General features: G+C 39.5%; 4 protein-coding genes across 6 annotated transcripts in view; 3 read left to right on the forward strand and 1 right to left on the reverse strand.

Annotated features, from left to right (window-relative positions):
• Nucleotides 1–170: 170 nt before the first annotated feature.
• On the reverse strand, nt 171–6,542 carry asl (argininosuccinate lyase). Its single transcript, XM_034889842.1, has 16 exons — nt 6,338–6,542; nt 5,932–6,126; nt 5,210–5,293; nt 4,394–4,450; nt 4,195–4,292; nt 4,020–4,097; nt 3,822–3,899; nt 3,675–3,727; nt 3,518–3,580; nt 3,304–3,418; nt 2,750–2,834; nt 2,150–2,209; nt 1,963–2,046; nt 1,410–1,490; nt 687–793; nt 171–579 (listed from the first exon to the last, which is right to left on the reverse strand). The coding sequence occupies exons 1-16, from the start codon at nt 6,350–6,352 to the stop codon at nt 435–437; spliced, it is 1,398 nt and encodes a 465-aa protein (XP_034745733.1). The 5' UTR covers nt 6,353–6,542; the 3' UTR covers nt 171–434.
• Nucleotides 5,880–27,433, forward strand: part of LOC117955385 (protein-tyrosine sulfotransferase 1-like) — a 23,086-nt gene continuing 1,532 nt past the window's right edge. Inside the window, exons 1-6 of one of the 2 annotated variants that reach the window (XM_034889848.1) lie at nt 5,880–5,891; nt 19,786–19,903; nt 22,705–23,417; nt 24,178–24,336; nt 24,506–24,759; nt 26,851–27,052. In XM_034889848.1, coding sequence (XP_034745739.1) covers nt 23,010–23,417; nt 24,178–24,336; nt 24,506–24,759; nt 26,851–27,052 — 1,023 coding nt within the window. In that variant the 5' untranslated portion in view covers nt 5,880–5,891; nt 19,786–19,903; nt 22,705–23,009. Of the gene's footprint in view, nt 5,892–19,631; nt 19,904–22,704; nt 23,418–24,177; nt 24,337–24,505; nt 24,760–26,850; nt 27,053–27,433 lie in introns of those variants that run through there. The other variant, XM_034889847.1, reaches the window with a different exon arrangement.
• LOC117955384 (protein FAM111A-like) lies at nt 10,825–14,213 on the forward strand. Of its 2 annotated transcripts, none has more exons than XM_034889843.1 (4): nt 10,825–11,067; nt 11,164–11,226; nt 11,453–11,551; nt 11,679–14,213. In XM_034889843.1, the coding sequence occupies exon 4, from the start codon at nt 12,310–12,312 to the stop codon at nt 13,567–13,569; it is 1,260 nt and encodes a 419-aa protein (XP_034745734.1). In that variant the 5' UTR covers nt 10,825–11,067; nt 11,164–11,226; nt 11,453–11,551; nt 11,679–12,309; the 3' UTR covers nt 13,570–14,213. The 2 variants fall into 2 exon arrangements, with proteins under 2 accessions (XP_034745734.1, XP_034745735.1); XM_034889844.1 differs by having other exon boundaries at nt 11,168–11,226.
• crcp (calcitonin gene-related peptide-receptor component protein) lies at nt 14,472–17,363 on the forward strand. The gene is made up of 6 exons (XM_034889849.1): nt 14,472–14,538; nt 15,363–15,399; nt 15,503–15,601; nt 15,715–15,809; nt 15,916–15,973; nt 17,183–17,363. Exons 1-6 carry the CDS (start codon nt 14,531–14,533, stop codon nt 17,327–17,329), a joined length of 444 nt encoding a protein of 147 aa, XP_034745740.1. The 5' UTR covers nt 14,472–14,530; the 3' UTR covers nt 17,330–17,363.

Consider the following 27,433-nt stretch of genomic DNA (forward strand, 5'->3'; position numbering starts at 1 on the left):
CTCATGACATGTCTGTTTTTGTCTCTGCTGTAAATATAAAATAAAACCACAAGCCTTTCTACGCCATTAAACAGCATCATCTTGAGTCTGTGTGGGTGTAGACAGGAAGATAAACTGCCTCAGACGCCTGCGTGGTGCACATTAGTCCGTCAATGGATCAGCCTGTAAAACACTGTTTGAGTAACATTTATTTATTGTCCAGTCCTTTGTAACACTTGTGATTGATACATGATCAATTGAAACATCCCTTGGTTACACACCAACCAACTGACCTGTCTTTTGTGCTTGAAAAAGAAGATAAAAGTTTTTTTTGTAGGCAAAATGTTTTTTTTTACATTATAAATCCATTTGACCTAAATCTGACATTCAAACTTCTATTACCTAAATTGCAAAAGTAACATGATTCAAGTTTTTAAGGTCAAAATAGGTTGAGGTCACTGTGCATGTTTCTTTTGCCAGTTCCTCAGGTGTTCCACCTGTTCAGCAACACTTCTCCGGGCTGTGCCTCCAGGGGCGCTGTACTGCTCCACGCTGCTCCTGTAGTCCCATACTGAGGACACGTCACTTTCAAACAGAGGGCTGAAACGACATTGAGAAAATTGAGAAAAGCATCCATTATTCCATTACAAAAGGCGTGTGTGGGTGTGTGTGTGTGTGTGTGTGTGTGTGTGTGTGTAGACAGTCACCTAACAGCACTCAGGTCGGCCACAGTGAGTTGATTCAGGGCAATATTTTTGGATTCAGCTGCAAACACAGCTTTACCAGAAATACCATGGGCCTCTCTAAACGGCAACTGCAACACAGAGTTACACATCAACACACAAAATACGTAAAACAATTTTGCTATTGTCTTGATTATAGCTGTACCACATATTAAGTGTTTTTTCATCCATCAGTTTTTTTGTTGTCTGTGGTTCTTGTCAAATGGAGTTACCAGAAATTCAAAATAATGCCTTGATATAGCTAAAAAGTTGGTTTTACTTTGTGGAACGGTTGGCAGGTTGATACAGTGAAGAAGTGATAAATGAAATGTACAAAAAGAAATGGCATAACTGATAGGTACAGTTGATACCAGACTTTATTACTGGAAATCCTTTTTATTGTATCGTTGATCCAGCCTCTACAGAATATTCATAATGCATTATTTGGTTACACAAACACTGGCTTATTTTTTGATTAATTAAATTTCTTTATAATTACTTTTTGAAAATATTATTTCTATTTGCATTTGAATGGAAAACCTAAAAGTATTTTTTTCCCCTTTTATTTAACCGGGAAAAGCCTAATTGAGATAAAAAAATCTCTTTTATAAGAGTCTCCTGGCCAAGACAGCAGCAGCACATAAAAAAAGAAAAATTACAAAAATTGTATACATACATGTATAAGTTAGAGACAAAATGACTACTCACCCCCTTCCTCACAAGGTAGTAGGCCAAGTCAGTAGCCAACATGTCGGGACTGAGGGCCGCTGTCATCGCACTCTCCTTAATCTGAAACACCAACGGAAACATCAACGGAAACAAAATCATTGGCATTTTGTCTTTTGATGGGCGTGAAAGTATTTGTGATCTTTTAAAGGCTTGTTAAATTGCCCATGCTGCTTTGCACAAGAGAAACATAAAAAAGAATAATAATTCAAATGTTTTTAGTAGCAATATCAGAAAATACTCTCTGCGGTGCTGTGAAATTGGTGTTTCTGGGAAACCTGCACATATTGGACACTTTGTCTTTCTTTCTTCTAACATACGTAATGGATTTCTAAATTGTGTGCTTCCATTCAAATGGAACAAGAGACAGTTACACATTTTGTACAGTTTCTTTTAAAGAGATCAAGGTTTTATACAAAATAAGGCCAGCTGTCACTCACAACCTTTTTAAAGTTTCAAATTTAGATTCACGGCCACATTGTACCCATGAGATCAGGTAAGGTATCAAAATAATTAACAGACTTAAATCTCTGACCTCGAGAGTCGACATGACTCCAGTTGCCACTTGCAGCACAGCGTGAACAGTATCATAGCAGTCAAACATGGCCTCCTTATCCTCCTGAAGGAGGGGGATAAAGACAGTATGACAAAGAAGTTAGAAAGAAATATCCATAAAAAGTCCTCCAAATGAAATCAAAGCACACAAAGACACACTTCCATACCTGCAGGTCTTTGTTGTAGGTGCTGGGCAGGCCCTTCAGAGTCATCATGAACCCTGCACACTGAAATACACAAAGTCAGAACTTGAGTTTAACAAGAAAACTGCAACGAGCCATACGAAGTCAGAACAAACGCTCTGAATAATAACACCTGACTTTTGCACAATGGGTTGCCAGGTTTTAATCTGACGGAATAAAACTAGTGATAGCTTAATGGAACATGAGGGCGCTGGTTTTCTAGAGGAAAACTAGGCGATGGAGGAAGGAGTGTAAAGTCTGCAGTAAAGGCAATGCTCTTCTGATCAGTAAAAAAGAAAACGGCACAAATAAGGTACACTGTTGCAACTTGACACAACAGAGTTCATGGAAAATGTGTTCTTCACTTGCCCTGCTTTCACTTGTTGCTGCAATTATACCAAGATTTCCCCATTTTATTTTACAAAAGACATTAGAAAAGAGCCATCTCAGCATCATTAGCTTTTCTCGTATTATGCAGTGTGTGTTCTTAAAACCAGAGGCACAAATTAACTGGCAAAGTGGGCCTTTCAAAAAACAGATAATAGGATGATTTAACAAAAGTGTTTCTTTAGTCAGAGGTCTTACTCTGCCAAAGACACGACCTGCTTTACTCCTGATCAGCTCCAGACTGTCAGCATTCTTCTTCTGGGGCATCAGACTGCTGCCTGTGCTACACACACAAGTACAAGCACAAAAACTAACTAATATGACTGGGCTTACAGTCACCAGTTCAGATTTAAAATGAATTTCATAAGGCCAGACTAACAGCTGAGGTAGACAACTTCAGTTACAGTAATACATTCATATTTTCAATTCCCTTTGACAACAAACAGCATGCATGCGGTTTTGACAGCGGCCCTTTCACTCATCTGAGCTTTATTTGTTGAATGCTAACCATTTATTTTTGTTAAAATGACCAGATGTCTGTATTATTACCCAGTGCAGTATCCGTTATTTGATAAACATCACTCACTTTTAAAATGAATCCAGACATTTTGAAATACGAATTTACTATATACAGTATGCACACATGGAGCTTTGTACAAACACCACTTAACAATGATTTAATTTTAAATTCTGCAATCTTAAGAGCCTGTGCAAATTATAATGTTCCATCACGTAATAAAATACAAACGGACCTGTAGGCGTCGGAAAGTGTGATGAAAGAGAACTCTTTTGTGCTGTACAGCATCAGGTCCTCGGCCATCTTACTGAGATGGGTCAAACACAACGAAGCCCAGAACAAGAACTCCGCTAAAGAAACACACATGCAAACATTTAAAAAAATTAAAGAACACAGAAAAATGCTCATTTTGATTGTATGACAGCTGACTAACATGTATGGTGTCTTACCAACAAAGTCCCTTTGGCCCGTGGCATCCATGCTGTTAAGACTGATGCCATCAAATTCCAAATCTACAGATCCAGATGTGGAGAAATTGGAGTTTCAGTTTAAAAAAACATGTTTTTATAAATAAACAACACACAGTGTTAATTTTTTTAGCCTGACCTTTCCGCAGCTGCTCTCTGTCAATGTCAAATGGTGTTCCAGCGATGGCGCCACTGAAAATGACAAGAATTATTCTTATTAACTGGTCACGTCTGTGGGGGGGGGGGGGAATCTGTGTCAGACCTTGAGTGTGCGTTCACAGCGTACCTGCCGAGAGGTAAAACACTAACTCGTTTCTTGATTTCCTGAAGCCGGTCCACATCTCTGCTCAGAGAAACAGCATGGCTGAGGGTTTGTTCAACCAGCGAGCAGGGAAAGAGAAACAAGACTGACATGAACAACACATCATCTAATATAAAAATGTAGGACAAATGCACTGAAGGTTTCCCTTCATAAAAAGGTCACCTTAGAATCCAATGGCTCCATCTGATTGGCTGAGCTCTCTGCATGTGGGTGTAACCAGGAAACAAGACGTCAATTTCTCTGAGTTCAGAAAGAGGTGACAGAAGGACTTTTAGAAAAGAGAAGAAAAAAAAGTAACAAGTGTGTGTTTTTGTATACCAGTGTGTATCTGTCTTACGCCGCTGCACGCTCCACCATGGTAGACATCAGCTGTAGGGCGTTGTCCGTCAGGGTCGAGATGGCATCTCTCAGCCACAGCCTCATGTCAGTCACGACCTGGTCAACACCAAAGCACACAGCACAGTCTTGTAATACTTTAACAGATAGTCCTCAAATAGCAAATCAGTCACTAAAGTTTTAATATTACAAAGACAAACCTGGTCGTTTCTGCTCCTGCCAGTGTGCAGCTTTCCTGCAGGTGTACCAATCAGCTCCTGAAAAACAAGACAGTAAAAGGACTACAGCATGGCTTATCACATCAGACACCAAACCAGTAAAACAATAAATGTATAGCCCAAAACTAAAAGGGATTAATATACTAAAATGACCCATGATTTCCTGGTCCATTGTTTCCCAAATGCTCCATGTGATGTCTTAAAACACAACGCTGGCATTGTATTGATGTTTTTTTTCCATTATTGGCAATGTCAACATATCACATAAAAAAAAGAGAAAAGCAACTGTGTTAGTCCATCTCTCAAAATACTTTTTCTGTGGCACTAAGAAATATGGAATATTGTCAAACATAGTTGTTGTTTTTTTAAGTAATTTCTTTAACGTAACTCAAACAGGCGTGAATAGTGCATCTGTTGGGGACTATTTTTAGCAGTAAAATAACACATTTGATGCTTTAATGAGTGTTTATGGCAGCAGGATGGAGTATATGTTATTAGTTAATAATAGTGTGTTTTTAATAGTTTTTGGACAAGGTAATGTCTATGCCACAGAGAAATAAGCTAGATCAGGCTTTGGCTACACAGACAATACTTGTTAGTAGAATAAGTTCATTGATAGCTTCGGCCTTTTCATGGAATTTGTTGACAATAATCAAAATACAGAATATCACTGGAACCTATTCGTAAAGCCTGAAAAAGTTGAGCTAATGAATGCAATATTTTCTTATGTTTAAAACTATTTAACTCACTTCTGCTAAGTAAGACATTAAGAACAAGTACAAACAAGCTCTACCTCACCTTTAGCCTGCGCTCATTGGCAGTGTGAATGTCTTCATCTCCAGGTTTAATCACAAAAACACCTTTGGACCACTCTTCAAAAATCTGAAGGATAAAAAAAGACTGTATCACCAAGTAAGCTAAATACACCTACACATTAAAATAATTTTGACTTGCCAGTTACTTTTACAAAGTATACACATTTCATTATAGTTTAAATAAGTAGCATATGGAGCAACTGAATTCTAGCCATCATAAGCAGAAGTTTTTATATCAAATCATTATTATAATAATAGTTTATGTATTGGTTGCCTAATGTAATTTTCATTGCCAAAGCAAAACATCATGGTAGGTCACCCTGTAACCTGTGTGACTGAAAGACTAGCTGAAGCTGTTTGGCAGCTGCTGTCTGTCACATGATTGTTCACCACAAACTCAGAATAATACAGAGAGGAATTCTGCACCTTGGCACATTTTCAGCTGTCATCTATTAACCTACATCTACACTAAAGGGCAAATAGTGAAACGCATACCCATAATGCAACAGTAGTGTATTTTCTTGCATGTTAATGTGAGAGCACTGTGGCCAGAAAGTTAATACGGTAATCATACAGCATGTCCGCTTGGATTTATGCTGTGGTGAACCTATATATCCCATGAGAGCAGCTCTCTGTGTATGTGTGTGTGTGTGTGTGTGTGTGTGGTGTGGGTGTGTGTGTGTGTGGGGGGGGGTGTCGGTTTACCTGATCCAGCCCGTGCAAAATCTGGTTCATCTCATCCGTGGTGACCAGCTTTGCCTTCTCCAGAGCTTTCACATAAGCCTTGCTCCCCCGTATGTCAGCATCCCACATCCTCTGGTCATAAGCGATGGATGCGTTGAACTTCTCCATGATAGGATCAGTGTCTCCCACGAAACGACCTCCCCAAAGTTTACTTCCCTAATGGGCAGCAGAAGCAAATGGGCAATAATGTGTTTACATTAACGTTAGCTACAACACAATTAGCAGACACAAAACATAATTGACCGTTACATTTGTTTACAGTGTGAACCCGGTTGCCAGCTTGCTTGAGTGTCTAGCTGGGTACTAAAACTACAACAACACATGGAAGCCGGTGGTCAGGTTTCCTCAAGCTACACGTTGACCTTACCTCCGTGTTAGACATGTCTGTCGCCGATGGAAGTCTGTAGAGGTTTTGTCAGGGGCAATGTTTTAGCTGAGTGGATGTTGAATACTGACAAAACACAATACCGAAGCTTCTAGGCGTGAAGCGCGAGCGAGGCAGTTTATACTAAAGCTGTGTATCCCTTTAAAAGACGTCACCGAAGACGTTCGAAGCTTCACCTCACATTTCGTCATCCGTAGGAGGAACAACGGCGGGAAAAAGTAAAACTACCGTTGGTGGACTAAAATTTCTGTTAATTTGTTTTCATAAAATTGATAGATTACCTGTAAAGTTATCAAATTTTCGTAAACAATCTCTGCTGGCCTGGAAATGAATTTACAAGCATAACAATACACCAACCAACTACTACATTTGGAATAACAAGGATATTCAATTCAAAAACAAATCTCTGTATTATGGAAGATGGGTTGATAATGGTATTGTCTTGGTAAAACAACTCCTTAATGCTGACTGGCACTTACTAAAGTATAATGAGTTCCTCTCCAAATTCCAGTTCAACATCTTATCAGAAGGAACACAGGGCAATCAATTCAATTTAATGATACTCTGATTTGCTTTGAAGGCAGATGGAAGATGTTGTTTATTTCATTCAATTAATCTTGTTATTGGGAAAATTCCACAATCACAAGAAGAAATGGGCGGACTCCAAACCATGCTTACATACATGTACATGATACATGTGACTTTATTTGCACTACACTTTTCTTTTTTACTTTTATTTATTTTCTACATATATATAAATAACATGAAAATAACCGTTTAAATATATAACAGCTGTTACCTCAGTTCTACTTTACTTGTGTTCATTTAAAATACAATCACTCAATACTTGTCTTTATTATTACTGTAAAGTCTTAATTTAGCTGTAGCCTGCTTTCCCCATTGTTTTGAGTAACGTAATTTTAGGCTGTATCAAGCTAAACTAGCGTCAGCTTCCCGGAGGAGGCTAACCGTTCTCTTATTTCAGTACACTGTGCGGTACGATCTCTCAGCCATTAGCCTCATGGATGTATTAAGAGAACGGTTAGCCTCCATGTACCGTCGTTAACTTCCCGGCTAACCGCTAGTTTTAATTCAGTCTAAAATAACGTTACTCAAAGTAAACAGTGGGAAAAGCAGGCTACAGCTAAATTAAGACTTTACAGTAATAATAAAAACAAGTATTGAGTGATTGTATGTTAAATGAGCACAAGTAAAGTAGAACTGACATAACAACTATTTATAATATTAATAATTATAATAATAATAATAATACATTTTATTTAAAGGCGCCTTTTTTGGCACTCAAGGACGCCGACATTATTATTATATTATATATTATATGTGACGTTGTGCTATATTTGAGGGTCTCAGCTAGCGGTTAGCCGGATTAGCTGTTTGCTAAATTAACGTTGTTATAGCTTTCCGGTGGAGGATACCAGCAGACCGCTACTGCTATGGCTATTGTGGGTACACGATCCGTCCTGCCTACACGATCCGTTCTGCGCATCCGCACGATGTTCACGCATGCGCATAAATACGTAGCTGAAAACTTGCCTGTTTCCCTGCACTATTGGTACCACGCATGCGTCGGAACACTTGACGGCCAAGCATCACAACGGAAAGCTTTTTTTTTTTCTTCATTTTATTAACAAAGAACAATTATATCGCCAGTATGTACATATACGAAAAGTCAATACCAGAGGTGCATATACAGAATATATATATATATAAAATTATGTATTAGCATTTTTTGTAGGCCAGACTTTTTTGTAGTTCACAAGTGCTCAACAACGACAAATTAACACTTGTCACTGATCCAAAACTGTGTACTGACATCTGTGTACCAGGCATAGGTGACATTATTATTACGTGATCAAAATGTAATCTTTTTTTTAATTTATTTTTTATTTTTTAATTATTGTTTACGCCAGGCTATGAATTACGAGGTGTTTACGTGGTGGCCAATCCAAAAATATAAAGGAGTTGTTACATTAACATTTGATTACATGTGGAATGGGAATTCTTTTTGACTGAGGGAAAGTCAAAGCATTTAAAAAAATAAAAAATAAAACATTTGCAAGACAAATACAGGGCCCAGGCCAGTAAGAAGAATATTCCAGTACCACATTAACAAGCCTCCAATCATGTTTCATTTTATTGTAACACGTTACATTAACATGCACTCGTTTGAAATCAGCCAAAGTCCGCATTTTTACTCGGGGGGCAATTTATTTTGCTGCAAAAAATTGCAGATTTCCATGCAAAATAATGCGGGGCTTGCATGATTTTTGTTGCTAAAAGTCACAAATATCTTAACAGTAAGTTGAAAAATGTTGTGTTTACTTCAGCCTAGGCAGCCATTTCCCCTGTTGCCATGGTAATGTTATGAAGTGATGGAATTGCACAACAAGAAAAACACATTCCTTTTTTCATTAAACCGCAGTTGTTCCAAGTGCCCGCAATTTCATCGCATAGATATCCCATATATTCTATTGAATTTTTAAAGAAAATGTGCTGCATAATCAAGGATTTTTGCAACAAATCTTACGCATGTGCAGGACGGATCGTGCAGTGTCGTGAAGCCTCGAAAAACACAATTAGCATCTGCGCGTGCTTGAACATCTTGCGCATGCGCAGAACGGATCGTGTAGGCAGGACGGATCGTGTACCGACAGCTATTGTGGAACAGATCGGGCAGTGCCGTAAATCTCTGGTAGATCATCTTACATCATGGTTATCATCTGCGCGTGCGCGAACACATCGCACATGCGCAGAACGGATCGTGTGCCGACACTGCTCAATCTTTGGATAAGCCCCTGACTGCAGGCCCGCAGAGAAGCCGGTGACTGCAGACCCGCAGACACGTTGAGGGGCGGGGTTAAACGTTTAACCCCGCCCCTCAACGTTTAACACCGACCACTCTCCAGCATTTGACCCTGTCATTTCATCGCAATATCAGAGTGAATTTAGCGGTATTAACCCACGCTTCGGACAGCCCTTTTTAATCAATAAATAATGGAAGTAAGTGTGACTTTTATAGTGGTTTAGTTTTCAAAAACAATTAAAAAAGCTGATTATGTCTATTTTAATGTTTCTGCACAATTTGAGCAGGCTGAGGTTCGGATTGGATGGCTAGCTCCCTTCTTTAACTGTCTATGCTAGCTCCAAGTAATCTGAAAGTGTGGAAATGATTTCCATTGAAGGACAATGTTACAGTTGTTGTGTGCATGGACGGTTTCTGACTCATCTGCAACCAGGAGATGAAGGAGAGCTCAGATCCACAACACCTAGCACATCTCTGCCACCCCAGGACTAGTGCGGCTAGCGCGACCAGTGCAGGTGCTAGTGCCACTGAATCGCGTGACTTAGGATAGTCAGAGGAACAGTAAAGGTGTGTGAAGGCGATCTGTCTGTATTGTATTATCTTGTTTTAATGAGATATGGATTAAAGTAATCAAGTCATAACGCTACAGAGCTGCAGGCGCGTTTCTATATCAGCTGTTACTGTTGTCAATTTTTTTCCCTTGTAGTTTTCTCTTGTTATGGCCAAGGGCTTGTTAATATGATTTATTTCCTTTTCTTAAACATGTTTATGACATTAATTATTACACTAAAGTAACAGCTTGTCTCGGTAGGAAATAACTTCAGTCTTGTTTTACATGGCAGACGTTATGTGTCGACTCAAACTGTTGGGCAGTGTGGTTGAAAACTTAAAACAATTTAACAAAATTGTGAAATATTCTGTCTCATGTTATGAGCAGAACTAAACTATGTTTTGGGGAACAAAAAAGGAGATGGCGTTGCAAAGTTTTCCTGGAAGACTTTCCTATGATGTAAGTGTCTATAAAATTATTAAGGATTCAGTTTATATTTTAACATCAATTGTCTCAATGATAATTATATTACACGTGTTGTATAATGCATGGATGTCATTGACTCACATGGCTCTAAAGAGGAGATGGCCAAAAACAGGAAAAGATGATGTGAATATTAGTACTTCATTAACATTTTTACTCTTTGCCTGCTAGTTTGTTGTTCAATATTTGTTTTTAAATAAATCACTTTTTCACACAGGGCCATGATGGTTTGGATTTTTTTCACCTTTAATAATAAACACCTTCATTTACAAATTGCATTTTGTGTTTACTTGTGTTGTCCTTGACTATTGTTTAAATTGGTTTGATGTTCCGAAACACTTAAGTGTGACAAACATGCAAAGGAACAGGAAATGAGGAAGGGGGCAAACACTTTTTCACACCACTGTACATGGCTCCTCCCTTACTCTTCCCTCTCGTCTAAAATGGTCACATCCACAACCAGGATGGCTGCGCCCGTAACGGCAAACTCAATGACTCATAGCAAATCTCTCCAAACCAATGGGTGACGTCACACCTGCTCTGTCTCTTAACATTATAGTCTATGGTTCCAGCAAGAAAATTGCACAAACCTGTTTTTGAACAATGAGAAGGCATCATGCCACTTACATTTGTTGTTTTATTGTTGTGTTTTAAGTGAAGTGAATCACAGTAAATGTCATATTGATATAAACGCACAAAATAATAATCCCATGAGTACTGTTAGTGTTTAGAAATTAATAATATTTCTTTGCCTTTTCCTGAAATTAAAGATTTTTTCAGCATTGGTCAAATTCAGCTGGAAACATCACATTAAAAATGACCGAAAAGAATGGACCAATGGACGAAGTTGTCAAGGTACAGATATTCTCCTGTCTCCTGATTTATGGTTTGACAATTTAATTCTGTGATACATTTCTATTTTCTAATAACATTTCTGTCTGTTATCTCAAGGAAGAAACAAACAACCAGGATGGGAAAAACAGTCAACCTCCTAATTTACAACCTGTTGCAGTGGTTTGTCATATTTTATTTAAACTCTATGTTGGCAAATAGAAAAAAAAATTCTAGTATTCACTGAGGCATGTTTTTCTTTAGCTTTCAAAGAACAACATGTTAGTGTAAGGGGCACATGATTAAGAAAAAATATGTTACGTATGAGCATGTGTTTTCCCTTCACTTCAGCCATGTTTTTGAGGTGGTTAAGTTTATTGGTGTGGTGTTTTCTGCCTCTCTTTGTCAGCCCTGTGCTAAACCGGAGACCTCACCGGGGTGTACCCCCCCCCTCTTACAAAGTCTGCAGGGATTGGCTCCAGTACCCAGAAACCCTCTGGTGAAACAGGTATAGCTAATAGATGGATGGATGGTTTAAGAGTCTTCTTTTTTTCTTTTTTTTTCTTTTTTTAGGGAATTAACATAATTTCACTGTATTTAAATGAAATGAGACTTGCTTGTGTTTTTATTTCCAGGAAGGGGGTTACATGCAACCCATTTGTTCGATTGGTGTTGGAAAGACAAGAAATCAACAACTCATACCTGCAATAAAGCAGGAACTATTGAGAACGTTCTGAAGAGAAGTGACATATTTAGAGATATTGCAGGAAAGAACCAAGACAAAGAGCTTGTTATTGTAAAAGATGGGAAACTTATAAGTTCACACTTTCCATGCTGCTTAATTAAACCAAATGAATCCCTGATTGTCAAGTATGTCAAAGCTGTAGACAAGGCAAAGCAACCGGTTAGATGCTCTCATCCTCGCCAAAGTAAGGTGGCACCTGACGAGCTTGTGATGTTTCATGTACTGCCGAAGGGAGGTAAAAATGTAGCAAATATCATGAGAAACCAGGTACTAAAAACAGAATTTCAGATAATTACTGTTTATGCATACAAAGGTGAAAAAGTAAAGCATGCTCTGAAAAGAGATGGTCGTTTTCTGAAACCATATTCAAAAAGTACTGTGTGCTTTCTCACGAAAGCAATAAAAAGGAGACTGAAATTTCCAGTCTTGTTGATTTTCTTGATGGTGAAACCTTTCAGATCATACTGTTAAATAGGTCTCAACCACCAGAAAGTCAGCATGTCAGTCTCAGTGAGACTGACATGAACGCATCTCAGAGGTCTGACTCTGATGTAAACCAAGATCCTCCCCAGCAATCAACCGCATCTCATTCAATGAATGACAGCAAACCAAAAGAGAAATCAATGCTGGAAAATGTTTTTGAAATACCTGATTCAAAGATGATGCAGAATCATCTATCTTCACAGTTTAAAGATTTGGTGAAAGGAAAGAAAACCCTGCAAGGATCTTCTTGTATCCAGAATCTCTTCCGTGTGGAGTACGGAAAGAATGTTGAGACATGCATGGAAGTGAAAATAGTAAAGAAACTGATGGATATCAGTCATTCAATTTGCCAGGTGAGAATAAATGGGAAACCAGCAGGAAGTGGCTTTCTCCTATTTGGCAAATATGTAATCACAAATGGCCATGTCGTTAAAAACATTTACAATGATGGAACGAAGCAGCTTAATGAGAGGGTCACCGTCCATTTCTCTTATGAAAGTCTAGACCAGAAGGAGTTTGGACAGGCAGTGGAAAAGGTTGCTGGATTTGAATACAGTCGTGATGAGTCAGGGCACATGTATGACTGGGCTTTGTTGAAGCTAGGAGCTGATCAGAAATTGCCTGATGTTTTGTTAACAAAAACACACTTTGGTTCTCGTCCTAACGGTGGTGGAATTTGCATCATTGGGCATCCTTACGGTGGTGTGAAAAAGATTAATCCATGTGTTATTGTTCTGCCTGAATCCCGCAACCAGGTTGCGGAGAGGCATCAGCGTGAAAATCCAGAGGGTGTTCTTCCAGAAAACCCTCACTACAGCAAAAATCAAGAGCACATTCAGGTGGTTACTCAGCGTTTCTTTGAGGACGTGAAAAAAGATGAAAGTATCAGACAGGCTCTAATGTACGAGTCTTGTTTTTACTTTGGCTCCTCCGGCTCTCCTGTCTTTGATGAGCACTGTAATGTTGTTGCCATGCATTCAGGTGGATATGCCTACCGCAACGCACGAGGGCAGAGCCAGAGTGTCATAGAGTTTGGCCATCCTATGTCCGTCATTATTGAACACCTCGTTGTCCAAATGGTGGAAAGAAGTGAGTTTGATGTGTTGAAGGAATACTTGGCTTGCCAAAATGCACGTCACCAAATCATGATGACCAATTTGAAGAAACTGGTTGAGAGCAGAAATCTAACAGCATTTTATAGTGCAGTCAACAATCCAGTGGTCATAAGTGACGAGAGTTTGAAGACATTCTTTCAAATCTTAACTCAGAGAGAGGCACCAGTCCCAATGGACATTTAGGCATGAGTGTACTGAGCGTATACACACTGGTAGTTACAGAGCTAACTGCTGACCAAAGATACAGAGAGAGCCGTTTGGGCTGTCGTGTTTGTTTTCATATATCAGGAAACTATGGTTGTTAAGCATTTAAATGTCCAATTTATTTTTTTAAACTCAAACATTGATATTAGTCTCAAAGATGTACATCATACCTTGTTATCTTCTTTCTTCTGTTTTCAAGAAAATCACCTATTAGATGTGGATTTCATCTCATTTTTGTAAGAAATGTATGAAAACAATCATAGTATATTGGATATTGGATTTGTAATACTCTGTAATACATTAATTGTGTTGACACCACTGTCTTGGGAATGTTTGATGGATCTTACCTGGTTAAATGGTTGTTGTTGTTGTTGTTGTTGTTGTTTTTAAATCAGTTATAGCAAATAAAACGTGTTTTATTTTTGCTTTATTTGTTCTCATGACATGTATAAATGAGGTGAAAGATTAAATTTTCAGTTCACTGAGTGATAATCTGTCACCTTGAATGTCTCTGACATGATGTTGTGTTTCGTTGTAGCAATAAATGGACAAGAGTGACCCTGACTGGACATCATTTTATTTACAGTATCAATAAGTCTATTGATCTTTCTTTGATTTGTGAAGAAATGGATCTAGCTTCCGCAATGTGCTTGTCATGTCTTCACTGGAGTGCACATTAATGAATAAACTGCATATTTCTTTTAAAATCATAAAGTAGCCTGTATAATGAGAAGAAGGCAGCACAACCGTGAAGGGGTAGACTCATTTAAAATAAAAAACTAAAGTGAATGACCAGTACAATGAGTAGCCTACTTTGTAATCATTTCTCTGATGACTAAAATAAGAACTAGGCGGCTTTGTGCCGACGGAACGTTTGACCCTGTTTACATTTTCTGCACGGACACTATTCACACGGACCAAAGCTAAGTTGTCTGGCGAAATGGAAGTGTAAGAATATTTTTATTTATTTATTAAAATACAGAATTGCGTACAGTGACTTTGTTAATGGTCAACTGTGTGTTGTTAATTTTAACTGTAACCAGATATTGTGGTTAAAGGTACAACATCCACGTCTTTATCGCTGTTTCCGGTTGATGTGTGGATCGAGCTGTAGGAACGGCTAAGAGTGCAAAGACAACTGGTTTTAGACACATTTTCAGGTCTCTCTGATTACAGTAAAAACATTAAATTGTAATCAGTTTTGAAATAAGACAATTAGGACAATTCTACCTGAACAAGCCGGCTAAAATGTTAGCACACACTGATCCAGGCAACACTGGAGCAGTAACTTTAGTCTACACCGTGTCTTTGTGTTGGTGGATTTGTGTTTTAATAATGCACCACATTTGCCTTAGGAACTATTGTTTGAAAAGTATCTACAAGTTGACAGCATTTATAAACAAAAAACAGAAACGTAAGAGCGTTTTCGATTCGGGCTTAAATGAATCAAAACAGGATTTGCCCCCGACCTTCTTTATCCACCCTCGTGTGCCCGTCCATAGCCCACTGCAACTTTCTGTTCATTTAATTTTGCACACTTGTGTATGTAATCCAAAATAATCTAAACTCAAAGGTCCACTATTTATCTTTCAGAGCTTTTAGTCGCATCTCATAGACTTCATTCAGCAACTATAGCGATAACAGACCCAGATAAAACCTCTAAAAGCTAGTAAATTGCCTTTTGATTATAGATTATTTGGTACCACATACAGCTGGCAAAGGTCAAGAACTTGAACTTGTGCTTAAACGTTACTTAATTTTTTTCTTTTCAGGAAAAACACTAACGCTGCTATGCTCAGTAACTATGAGGTAATGTGTTATGTCTCACTGTTTTACATTAAATATGTTGTAGTGTCCAGAAATGAGTATAATTTTGTGTTGCTTCATATTTGTCTGTCTGTGTGTTTCTCAGGTGTTCAAACTGCTGACAGACCTGAAGGAACAGAGGAAGGACAGCGGGAAGAGCAAACACAGCACCGGGCAGCAGAACCTCAACACCATCATGTATGAGGTTGGCACGCGTCCTCTTTCTCCCGTCATTGACTTCAACCTGCTCTGTGTGCCTGTTGTGTCACATTTACACTTTTGCAACAGCGTTCCCTTAGTTTCCTCTTTCCTACACAGACGCTGAAGTACCTGTCAAAGACGCCCTGCAGCAGGCAGACTCCAGAGATCGTCAAAGACTTCCTGACCACCATGATGCCTCACAAACTCACAAAGTCAGTGAGATCTTAAAAAGGCATAGGTGTCATCATTCATGTTTTTTAATTGGAAATTTATGGATAACTTAAGATGCACAATCATTTTATTTTTTTCTCTCATCAGGGCAGAAAAACTGCAGCTATTGAACCACCGGCCACAGACAGCAGTGGAAATTCAGCTAGTGAGTGTTTTTACTTAATTGTCTCCAATTACTTAGCGTATATACTTGTAGTTCCACTTCCGGGATTGCTGTGTTGCCGAAAGAAATTCCGCAGAATTTTACTCATTTACGCTGTATATCCGTTGCCCAGGGCTTCCTTTGTGTTTGCATTTAAACTCCGGTCGATTTATGAGGACTATGGTTAACCTTTTCTCACATCTGTGCAGGGTAAATCCAGACAGCTAGCTAGACTATCTGTCCCATCTGAGTTTTTATTTGCATGACTAAAACAACTTTTCAATGTACACATGTTCCATCAAAATATGTTCTTTCCCCAGGATATTTTGCCGCTGCACCGCGTATTTTCCTGGTGCCTAGCACTGCCCAAGTAGATTGTGACTGGTGTTAAGAAATTCCAATAAACAAGAGCACGTTTTTATTCCCATCCCGGAATGCTGTCTGGACTAGCCAGACCTTCCTCCTCCTATGCGCCGCGGTGGGGGAAGGTCTGGCAAAGCGAAGTAGTAGTAGACCATATGCATATGATAATAGTTCCGGTTTGTAAACACAATACATGCTCATATACATACAATACATGCTCATATACATACAATACATGCTTAAATTACATGCTTGGTCTTGTTTACTGAAATCAAGTTAAATGATTCCTGAGAATTTAAATTGCTGTTTTTCAGTTACCTTCACTACCTTCTTGCTGGCATTTAAATCTGCCCACACCCAGAGTTACAAAACCATGCACTTACTACTATTATACAGTAACATATTAAATAGCATTAGCATAGCAAAATGTTTGAGTGATAAATAAGGTAACTTTTGGTGATTTATGAGTGTTATCTTGTCAGACATGCATGTCAAGGCAATAGATAGTCTAAGGTAAAGTGTTGAACAACAAAGCATATAACATTTTTTTAAAAGCCCCCAAAATAAAAGTGTATAGCATGTCCTCTTCAAGGACTTCTCAACTATTTTGGAAATTTGAACTACAATATCATGACTGGCAAAACTTCCTCTGGTCAAAATAATGTGTGCTACTAATGGAGCTTGAGGGGAGATTGTTTTGACGAGATTATGTGTGTCACATCTTATGTATTAAATAAGGCATAGACGAGCATCATAATAAGGTTGTAAAACATGCATTGAAATTGAAAGTAAAATCAGTTGGTGTTTGATCATTTGTAATAAGACACTAAATTTTCTGTTTGCGTTCAGATGGTGGAGGAGAGTGAAGAGCGGTTATCAGAGGAGCAGATTGAGGAGCTCATCCACACCGTGGCAGACGTCCTGCCTGGTGACCCGGAGCAGGAGAACGCAGCTCCAGCAGATGCAGAAATGGATGAAGCAGGTGAACAGTCATGACAAAGTGACAGGCCAGAAATGACCCAAGGGTAAAGAACAGGCCAGAAATGACCCATGGGTGGAGAACTGGAGTGAAGGCTAAAATGATTACAGAACTGGACTGGTTGCTTTTACTTTTCCCATTTAGCATCACTGTTTGAACTGAACAGCATCCTGACAGAAAGGATGCACAAATGGCGGCCTGGCTTTGACTAAAAGGACATTATCACATTTTATTTAATATATTAAATGTCTTGTGTTAAGAGGAATCATTCAATGAGTGGAAGAAGATTGTTTGTGATTTGCGTACATACAAATCAAACACGCACACTTTGCATAAGTACAGGTTTTTGAACAGTGGTTCAAGAGATGTCTTGTTTTGCATCTGACTGGTCAAATTTGTATTTTACATCAGATAATGTTTATGCGGAGACAGTCTGCTATTAACCCGGTATATTTTTGCTTTCTGACTCAATGTTATTTGTCAGTTTCTACTGTGGTGCATAGGAACAAGGGTTTTTGCTGCTGTATGATTTCCCAAGCTGTAATATAAGTCAGTCATGCAATTAAACTTTGTTACAGCACTAACATAAGGCCAGACAGTATTATTAGAGCGCAGCTATGTAATAACAATAAGATTAGACAGTATGGACCAAGAGGTGATTGATGTCTTTTATTCAAGGAGAGAGATGCAATCTTTTTTTAAACATGCTGGTGTTTTCCTTCTGTAACAAAATGAAACATTCCTGCCAAAATGTGTCGGTGGCTTTGTGATGTGCATATGTGATAGTTTCACATGTGGTGCAAGTCGCAGCATATCAGACTGTGAAGAGCTGGTGCTAAATTAGGACTTTAATTGAAACCAATGTCACAGTCAGATAATTGACGTATCCTTTCTCTGCGTCCTCCTGCAGGTCTGTGAATGCAACTCAACAGTAGAAATGCACCTGTGGAGTGCCATAAAGACAAAACGTTAGTCATTCTACTTGCTGTATATTTAGTCCTTTTAGGAGATTGTCTTAGGTCTGTAATAAATGTGGTTAATCATCCTGAAAATAATATTGTAGTTCAGCACACAGGATCTTTCACAGAGCTAGATTTTTGTAACAACTCATCAATTGCACAGGAAATAAACTGCAGACTCATACACAAACCCACACAGTCTTCAACTACAGGCTCTGGATCAGCTCATGTTATTGTGTTGGGATGTTTTCATGCAGCAGGGGAAGGATGTGCTGTTTATACTGTACTCATGTTCTTTTCGGTTTTGAACTTCCTGTTAGTGTATCACATCAGTTTCCTGTGCTTACTTAACACCTTGCAGAGGTAAAGTGAAAGTCATAAATTGCTTGGAAGTGAACACATAACACATTCCGTGAGTAGATGTGCAGGGCCTCCCAATCTGAAAAATTTGCAATTATAAACAATATAATGTACTAAATATCTGCACAAAGCTAATTAGCACCCAGAGAGTCCCCAGTCTTAGTATGCTTAGTATACAGTGAAATAACAGTGTAGTGTAGTTTTGTAGCTCTAGGTATGAACAAGCAACTTTTAAGATGCCCCCTTTTTCCAAGAATGAATAATCAACCAGTAACAGCAACTGCCCAGGATCCCACAGACCTTAGAGGCATTGAAAGCTCCCAGTTGACTATGTCAAATCTAAATCTAAATCAATATACTGCTATCTGTAGTGTTGACTTGGCAGTGTCCATCCACATAAATCAAGCTAAGAGGTGTTAACATAATTCATAGAGATAAATCATGTTGTAAATAAAATACCTGTAGTCACAGAGAAGTCAGCCATTTATTTTCTTTAAAATGTTTTTAATGCACACTTGTATCAGTGCGTATATTTCAAATATACATATTTCATTGATTATTGATGCATCACGTTAATTATTCATTAATGTCAGTGTTTATTTTGTTTTATTTATCGTCCTTAGACAGGCTTACCGGTGTAATTTAGTCACATTCATTCCTCCACAGGGGCCACAATGTATCATAAAGACCCATGTCATACTAAAAGAGTCACCAAAATGGGTTTTACTAATGAAAAGGTGGGTAAATGAAATGAGGCGGATTTAACCTCAACTAAATCCCACACTGTGATTAGATTTCCCCTGTGGGCTTTTACTGAGAGCACACGAATCGATGAAGTAAAGTAATTTTAGCCCTTTGAGTGCGAAGGGGGGGAAGCTGGGTTTGTTACTGCGGCGGAATTGCCCTTTAGCACCTCCACCAATTAGAATCCCCCAAGCAGATGTGATTTAGTATTCAGAACGTTCATCGACCAATCAAGGCTCGGCTCTCTCTGCTTGGCTGCGCTCGTCTTGTGTCCAACGGATTTTTTTTCACCTTCAACGGTAAAAACGGCTTGACTTCTCAGTCTCACGGTGCAAAGTTACCTCGCGAACCATTAGCGAAACGTTGCGTAATTATGTGTCTTTAAAAACAAAACGGTAAATAGCGTTGAGACCTCCGCCTTTCAGACTTTCAACATAAGATAAAACACCAATGAGGAGCTGCTGATTTCAGCTGTTTGGATCAAGGTTCATGCTTTTTCTTCGGAATTCGGCAGTTTCACAGACGCTGGTGAGTGAACACCATTTTAACGGATCTGGTACAGATTTACGACGCGTATATATTTACAGACAGCTAAATTAGTGTATGTACTAGGTAAAGATGGTTAAATAACCCCCTGACAGGCTTTTCTGGCGGTTATGCTGTGCTGTTGGTGGCCGCTGGTCTGTCACTGTATGTTTGACTGATAGCAGGTCATTCCCTTCTCTTCTCGGTCATTCACCTGGTGGCCGCCTGCCTCGGGTGCATTTTTTCAGGCAACATGCATCGTCAAGTCAGGCCAGATGTTGCTGGCTGCTGGGCCTTGGCTTTGCAGCCGTGGAATAATCCTTTCCCTACACACACACACACACACACACACACACACACACACACACACACTCACAACGTTGACAGCGTCGATAGCTTTCACCTTATTGCCACCAATACCTGGTTCACCACATATTTTGTGCAACGCAGCAAAAAAATGAAAGGGAGCTGTTATTGCAGCACTGAGAGAGCAAGAATGGTTTATACAAAAGTAGGCTACTGAAAAGGGGCGACATATGAAGAAAAACATTCAATTGACGGCATTAAAGAACAAAATGGACATATACACTCCTGACAGTAATGCATAAGCAAGAGTAAACGGGAAATGTGGAAGTAGTTGTCCCTCTCAGACTTTCCCTTCAGCAGGAAGTCAGTGCTTCCCACGGTGAGGAACAAGAAGGCTTCAAAGATATGCTCCTGGATCATCACAAACATTTTTGATGGTGAAGCAACTGCAATTGAACATGTAGCCTCATATTATTTTTGTTGGCATTATGTAGTATAACTTGTCTTACATTAACCTTTAAAGGAATGAAAACAGTTGGTTGAACAAACGATGTTAAAAAATATATATCACGACACAATACTTTCCTTTTGGCAGAAAGGCAGTGTACCCTCCTGTGAAGAGGAGGTGACATTTGGGTTTCCTGACTTCTGCTCAAAGATGTCCGTATGCTGCTGTCTTTCTTGCCAGCCACTGACTGTGATCACAGGTCACTGTTTTATGCTGATTGTAGACCTTTCGGCTTGTTTTTGGCTCTGATCAGTGAACAGTTGCCTTGGAAATTATCAGAGTAGGGATCCACTCCTCCACTACTAGTCCTTGCAGAACCACTTCATGAAAAAGAAAAAAAAACTCTAGTCATGCCTAGTTGGTTTTGCCCGCTCAGGTTCAATAAATCTGTGTCTGAGATTTCTCAGAGACAGATATTATTTTCCAATGTTTCCCAGTTACCAATTATGTATCGAGTTGGAGGCAAAACATCAAAGACAGAGACAGTATTACAACACCTACCAGGCAAATAAAGCCAAACTAAAATAAGGAAGCTAACCCCAGAGGCAAGTGTGAGGTAAGAAATGAAAACGATAACCTAGAATGAAAATAAATGAAAATAAAGAAATGCCAGATATGAATTGTTTTCAGCTTCTCAATAGTGAGTACTGGCTAGTGAGTTTTGCTTATGTTAAGTAAATTGTGTTGGAGTTTTAAACGTGCAAAACAAGAAATTTAAAGACATTAACTTGAGCTTTGGCAAATTGTGAAGGTCTTTTAAAGCTATTTTATAGACCAAATAAATGATGAAATTAATTGACTGTTAGTTGTGAGAAAAATATGTTTCTTTAAATCTGTTGAGAGAGAGAGAGAAAAAACACTGGCCTAATTCTCCACAAAGTCCAAGTGGCTTAATCTCTAAATGCATTAGAATTACATGTAAAGCTTATAGATAATGCTGGACTTAGCATGGCTTATGGCAGCACCTCAGTATCCCAGCCAGGCCTGAATGTCCTCATTTCCAGCTGTTTTTTCCTTTTTGCTTTGATCATTGGACTGAATTTTACAGGCAAGCTATTCCAGCCCAGAGAGAGGAGAGTTCCCAACGTGGCATCCAGATGTTAGGCTCACATGCACATTCGGTCTCAACGAGACAGAAACCAAAATACCTTTGAGAAGCGGGACACACACTCCAGATTTGCTTAGAGCTTTTGTAAGAAGTAAAACAGTTTCGGAGCTGTAATGATGCTTTGAAAGTAAGTCAAATACTTGCAGTGAAATCAGTGTTTAGAGACATTGGGGACATCATCAGTCATCGAATGTTCCACTGAATTCAATTATTTTTGCAACCGTGTGTGTTTTAGTTAGTGGTGTGCCAATAAGAGGAATTAGATGCTGTCTCATGTTGCTGAAACTGCTTGTAGGCACATTGCAGAAGTAAAATGGGGAAGTTGCAGGATGGATCGCGTAGTCAATAGTAATCTGGTCTTAACAAACTGCTTTGCATTTCTGTGGCAGAAACTGTGAGAGGAAAACATGTTCATGTGAAGTTGTAATTAGTGGATTCAAAAACACTGCCTCAGAGTGTGTCTGTGTTGCATGCCGCAGTGAACTTTGATATGGTTAAGGGTCAGTAGCTCTCCAGAGGACAGATGCAAAATAACTGCTTTGAGAACAGAAATTGGATGCTCATCTGAAAGTCAGTATACAAGTGAATTTGGCAAAATAACAGCAGCCAGCACTACATTCTGCTCCCTGATGATATCTCATATATGCAGGGAAGTGGCTCGTGTTTGGAGTTACTCATTTATTGGAAAATTAAAAAATGAGGATTTTTTTTTGTTACTCAGCAAGTTACAAAATCATGCTTGGAAAATAAATCTCATCTTGTACTGCACTACGATTTACGATCCTGGAGAAACAGAAGCATCTGTATTTGGTTGTAAGCAATACATAAACTGATTGTGCTGCCGTTCTTGTCTTGAAGTGTTGTTCTCCTGTTTTCTGGTAGGAGTGATGGATTAGAGATGTGGCTGGCTGTGGAGCACAGCAGGCCTGGATCCTGCTCTCAGACACCAGAGCCGAGAAGCTGCAGAGGAGCGCGGAGTCTCCCCCATCCTGACCTCCGTCAGGCCTTCCTCAACATCACCTTAGCGGTTCTTTCTCGCAGTCGTCCTCACCGACCGGACTGTCATTGTGTAACTAAGTCTTCAACTGACCTTTGCTGAAATTTAAGACGTAGCTACTTTCACATCTGATTCCAGCCACCTCCTCAGGTGCCCCAGAATATTGTTTATGTCCTCCTGAATCTGAAACATGAGGAACACCAGATCGACCCTACTGCTGGGCTGCGTGCTCTTCTGCTCTGCCTCCCTGCTCTACCTGGGCATGAGTGGGATAGAGTGCCCTCCAAAGAGCCATCGGTACCGGTGGATGGAGCTCAACCTGGGCTCAGCCAATCAGAGCTTATCCCTGACGGAACACTTCCCTGAAGACACCCCCCTCATCTTCATCGGAGGCTTTCCCAGGAGCGGTACCACGCTGATGCGCGTCATGCTGGATGCCCACAATGCTGTGCGGTGCGGGGAAGAGACCCGAGTGATTCCCCGCCTCTTGGCCATGCGGGCCACCTGGAGCCGCTCAGTGAAGGAGAAGATGCGATTGGACGAGGCCGGGGTCACTGACCAGGTGTTGGACTCAGCCGTGCGAGCATTCCTGTTAGAGGTGAGCTGGTCGATGCCTCTGCATCTGCTAATCTGCACACATTTGGGTGTCAAAGGCCTGCTTTAGCTTAAGGATGTGTTTACATACACAACACGGGGTTATTAAAAGTAATTATTAAGCAGAACATTCCAAATTGTTTTATTAATAATTTGTCTGCAGGTTATTTTCTTGATGAATCGATTAGTCTATTACAGTAGCTTATAAAGGTAAAACAAATGGTGTAAAAAAAATCCTGTCACAGTTTCTCTGAGCCCAAGGCGTGTCTGACCAAAACCCCAAAGTATTAAATGTATTGTCATATACGACAATACATTTAATACACAACTACTAAATGTTGCATGATGGAAACAGATGACACATACACAAAATTATTGTTAGAGGAATAGTTCCACATTTTAAAAACTATGCTCGATGGTTTTCTTGTTGATGGATCATTAACACTGTTATATCTGTCCATTAAATATTAAGCTTAAACCAGCAGATGCTTAGCTCTGTTCAAATATAATCCAAACCCACCTACCGGCACCACTAAAGCTTGTGGAAACATGTCGAAAATGTTGTGTTAAAACAAGGTAATTTATAAAACTGTCTGTATCCTAATCACTAGTCGGTCTTGGGTAAAATATTCATGTTTTATTACACATATTCATATTTGGCACCTAAATGTGTACATATTAAAATCTTGGTATTCTATATACAAAAAGGAGTGGTTTGCATGTAGTATCTGTGGCATTACTAATATTTACTCAATGTGTTCCAGGTGATAGTTGGCCACGGGGAGCCTGCACCTCGCCTTTGCAACAAGGATCCGTTTGCCTTGAAGTCGCTCTCATATCTGTCACGCATCTTTCCTAAAGCCAAATTTGTGCTCATGCTACGAGACGGACGGGCAACCGTCCACTCCATGATATCACGCAAGGTACGCTAGGTTTCTTTCACGGCTGCAGGCGGACACACTTCCTCACAGGCTCATGTTGCACAAATTTGTACTGCTAACACATTGTGACTCACTAAACTTTCCATTCTGTGTTCACTTTTTGTCATGATAGGTGTCCTTGTGTTCATCCTATCTCTCTGCTATTTCACAGGTGACCATCTCTGGCTTTGACCTGAACAGCTACAAGGACTGTCTGACCAAGTGGAGCAGCGCGGTGGAGACCATGTTCAGTCAGTGCCAGGCAGCTGGGGAGTCCAGATGTCTGCCCGTCCGCTATGAGCAGCTCGTCCTCCACTCGGAGGAGGAAATGAGGAAGTTGCTTCACTTCCTAGAGCTGCAGTGGGACCCCTCAGTGCTGCACCATGAAGAGCTGATTGGAAAGGCTGGTGGCGTGTCTCTGTCCAGGTCAGTATGGGAAATGTGTGTGTGTACACCGTGTTAGCTCTAGTGGGATCTGACCATGCAGATAGTTTCCGTTTCATGGGCTGAGGTTTTACAGATTTTTCTGGAAAGGCAAGTTGCTTTTACGTTTTTTCTGCTCATTCTGTATTATCTAAGTGCTCAAGACATTTAGATTTAAGGATCTTTTTTTAATGTAAACATACAGATGAAAAAATGTCCATTGATTTAGAATTTGGCCTGTATTTTCTTCAGATTTTTTATTATCTTCCTGGCATCCATCTTCTGTTATGTGACAGGATGTCAGTGGAAGAGAAGTGACACAGGTAATTTAAGACTGTATCGATCAGTCAGGAAGAAATTCTATTTTTACTTGTCCTGTCCACAGGACGGGTCAGAGTGTAGGGTCAGGAAAATCAAAGACTACTCCACTCTTTATCTTGTGATGTATTTCCTAGGCCTGCACAATTTTGGGGTAAAAAATGAATCACAATCTTTTAGCTTAGAATTGATATCACGGTTCTCTGCCACAATTTCTTTCTCACATAGTATAATGTTTATTGCACACATGAACCATGACAAAACAAAACAAATTGCCAGTACCAAACATAGATTTTTTTTTTTTAGGCACCTATAGCACATTGCATATCACCACGAGCCTGTAAACACAGAGGCTTCAATGAAGAGAAGGGAGAGTATTGCAGCGCTTGGGAGCATTTTAAAACCTATTTTATACAGTCTATTTTCAAAACTCACAATAGAAAATAGCACTATAGTCGGCTCGTAAAATTAAATGAGAATCAAAGTCATTTAAAAAAAAAGTCACTTTATGACTTTCTTAAACATTGATATCAGTTCCCCCAACCTGCCTATGGTCCCCCTGTGGCTAGAAAGGACAATAGGTGATAACCGAGCCCTGGGTATCCTGCTCTTCCTTTGTGACAACTGAATGTACAGATGGGCCGAGCTGGAGTCTTGCTCCTTATGAGGTCATAAGGGGCAAGGTTACGTCCCCTTTCTCTGCTTTGCCCGCCCAGAGAATTTTGCCCACCTATGAGAGAGAGAGACATCATGGCTTTCAAACGCGCAAACTGGCAGTTGGTCTGTCTCTTCTGAAGCTGCAACTAGCAATTATTGTCAGTATCGATCAATCCGATGATCATTTTTGCCATTGGTGATTTGGTCTACAAAATGTAAGAATATAAAAGGTAAAAGAAGGTTAAAAGAATGTCAAGCCTAAGGTGAATACTCAAGCCTCTGTAACTTTTGTCTGCCAACATTATGGTTTAAAGGCTGTTTCAAAACCATCTTCACTATCCCACAAATACAATTGTGTCAAAAAATGATAAATCCCTTTACTCATATTGATATATTTATTGTCTAAAAACAAATACTTTAAGATGTATTATAATCAGCCATAAAAGACAACCAGTGTGTGATATGTGTGCCATCTAAGAACGTGAACTCCACCTTGTTTCTTTAAACCAGAAGTTTTCCAGAGAACATCGGACCTTGGTGACCTGTACCTGCCAGGACCATCGTTCATTACTAATTCACTGTATTATGGTGGTGATGTTTTCACTAAATTAAAAAGCAGCACAGGTTGACAGGCAGATTTGACCACAATGATGCCTGAGTTCAGCCAGAGTAGTAGATATTTAATTTTTGTTGCTCTACTTATCAGTAGTCATTCAAGTTGAGCATCTCTTTTAGGGCAGAAGCTCGGGGGATTTAATGGGAATCTGGCTGCTTCACATCGCAAAAAAAACCCAAACCGGGCGTGTATTGGAAGGACTTAGGCTACATTCTGTGAGAATGAGTGCCCTTATTTTGATTAGTTATGCAACGGTTGGCGACACAAATGTTTTATATCCTCCTCAGAAATTTAAGTTATCACTCAATGTGGCATGGTCAGAACCGTGTGTACACATATTTGTATTTTATTTAGGGTGGACAGGTTGATATGGAGGGAAGGTTTAAAATGTGTAAATTAAAACAAATCAAAGAAAGAAAAAGTGTAATATCATAGGCTACAGATTGTCATATACACACACACACACACACACACACACAAACTGACCTTGTGTTTGTGTGCAGGGTTGAGCGCTCCACAGACCAGGTGATGAAGCCAGTGAACACAGACGCCCTCTCCAAGTGGGTCGGGCACATTCCCTCTGACGTGATAAGCAACATGGCTGAAATCGCACCAATGCTGTCTCGCCTGGGTTACGACCCCCATGCCAACCCCCCCGACTACACGAGACCAGAGCCCACGGGGTCCCTGTTCAACGACTCACAGGTGAGGTTACAAAAACTCATTCTGTTCTGAAGAACAGAATCACAGCTCATTGTTGTTAATTTTCAGTTTTTAATTAAGGATTGGAAGTTTAATCTGACTTGTAATAAGGCCATCATACATTTAATGTGATATATTTTTTCTTAATGAATGACTTAAGAATGAATTGATTATTCACATTGTTGTTTTAATAAATAATCAACTATTTGGTTCGGAAGTACAGATTTTCATCTGGAGATATCATATCCCCACATGTCCAAAAGTATTTTTTCCAGTTTACAGTAACAAATCTATTATTTTTTATTTTTTATTTATCCTTTATTTAACCAGGTAATACCCATTGAGATTAAAAATCTCTTTTGCAAGGAAGACCTGGCCAAGATA

The sequence above is a fragment of the Etheostoma cragini genome, chromosome 13, assembly GCF_013103735.1.
Source record: "Etheostoma cragini isolate CJK2018 chromosome 13, CSU_Ecrag_1.0, whole genome shotgun sequence".
Lineage (NCBI taxonomy): Eukaryota > Metazoa > Chordata > Actinopteri > Perciformes > Percidae > Etheostoma > Etheostoma cragini.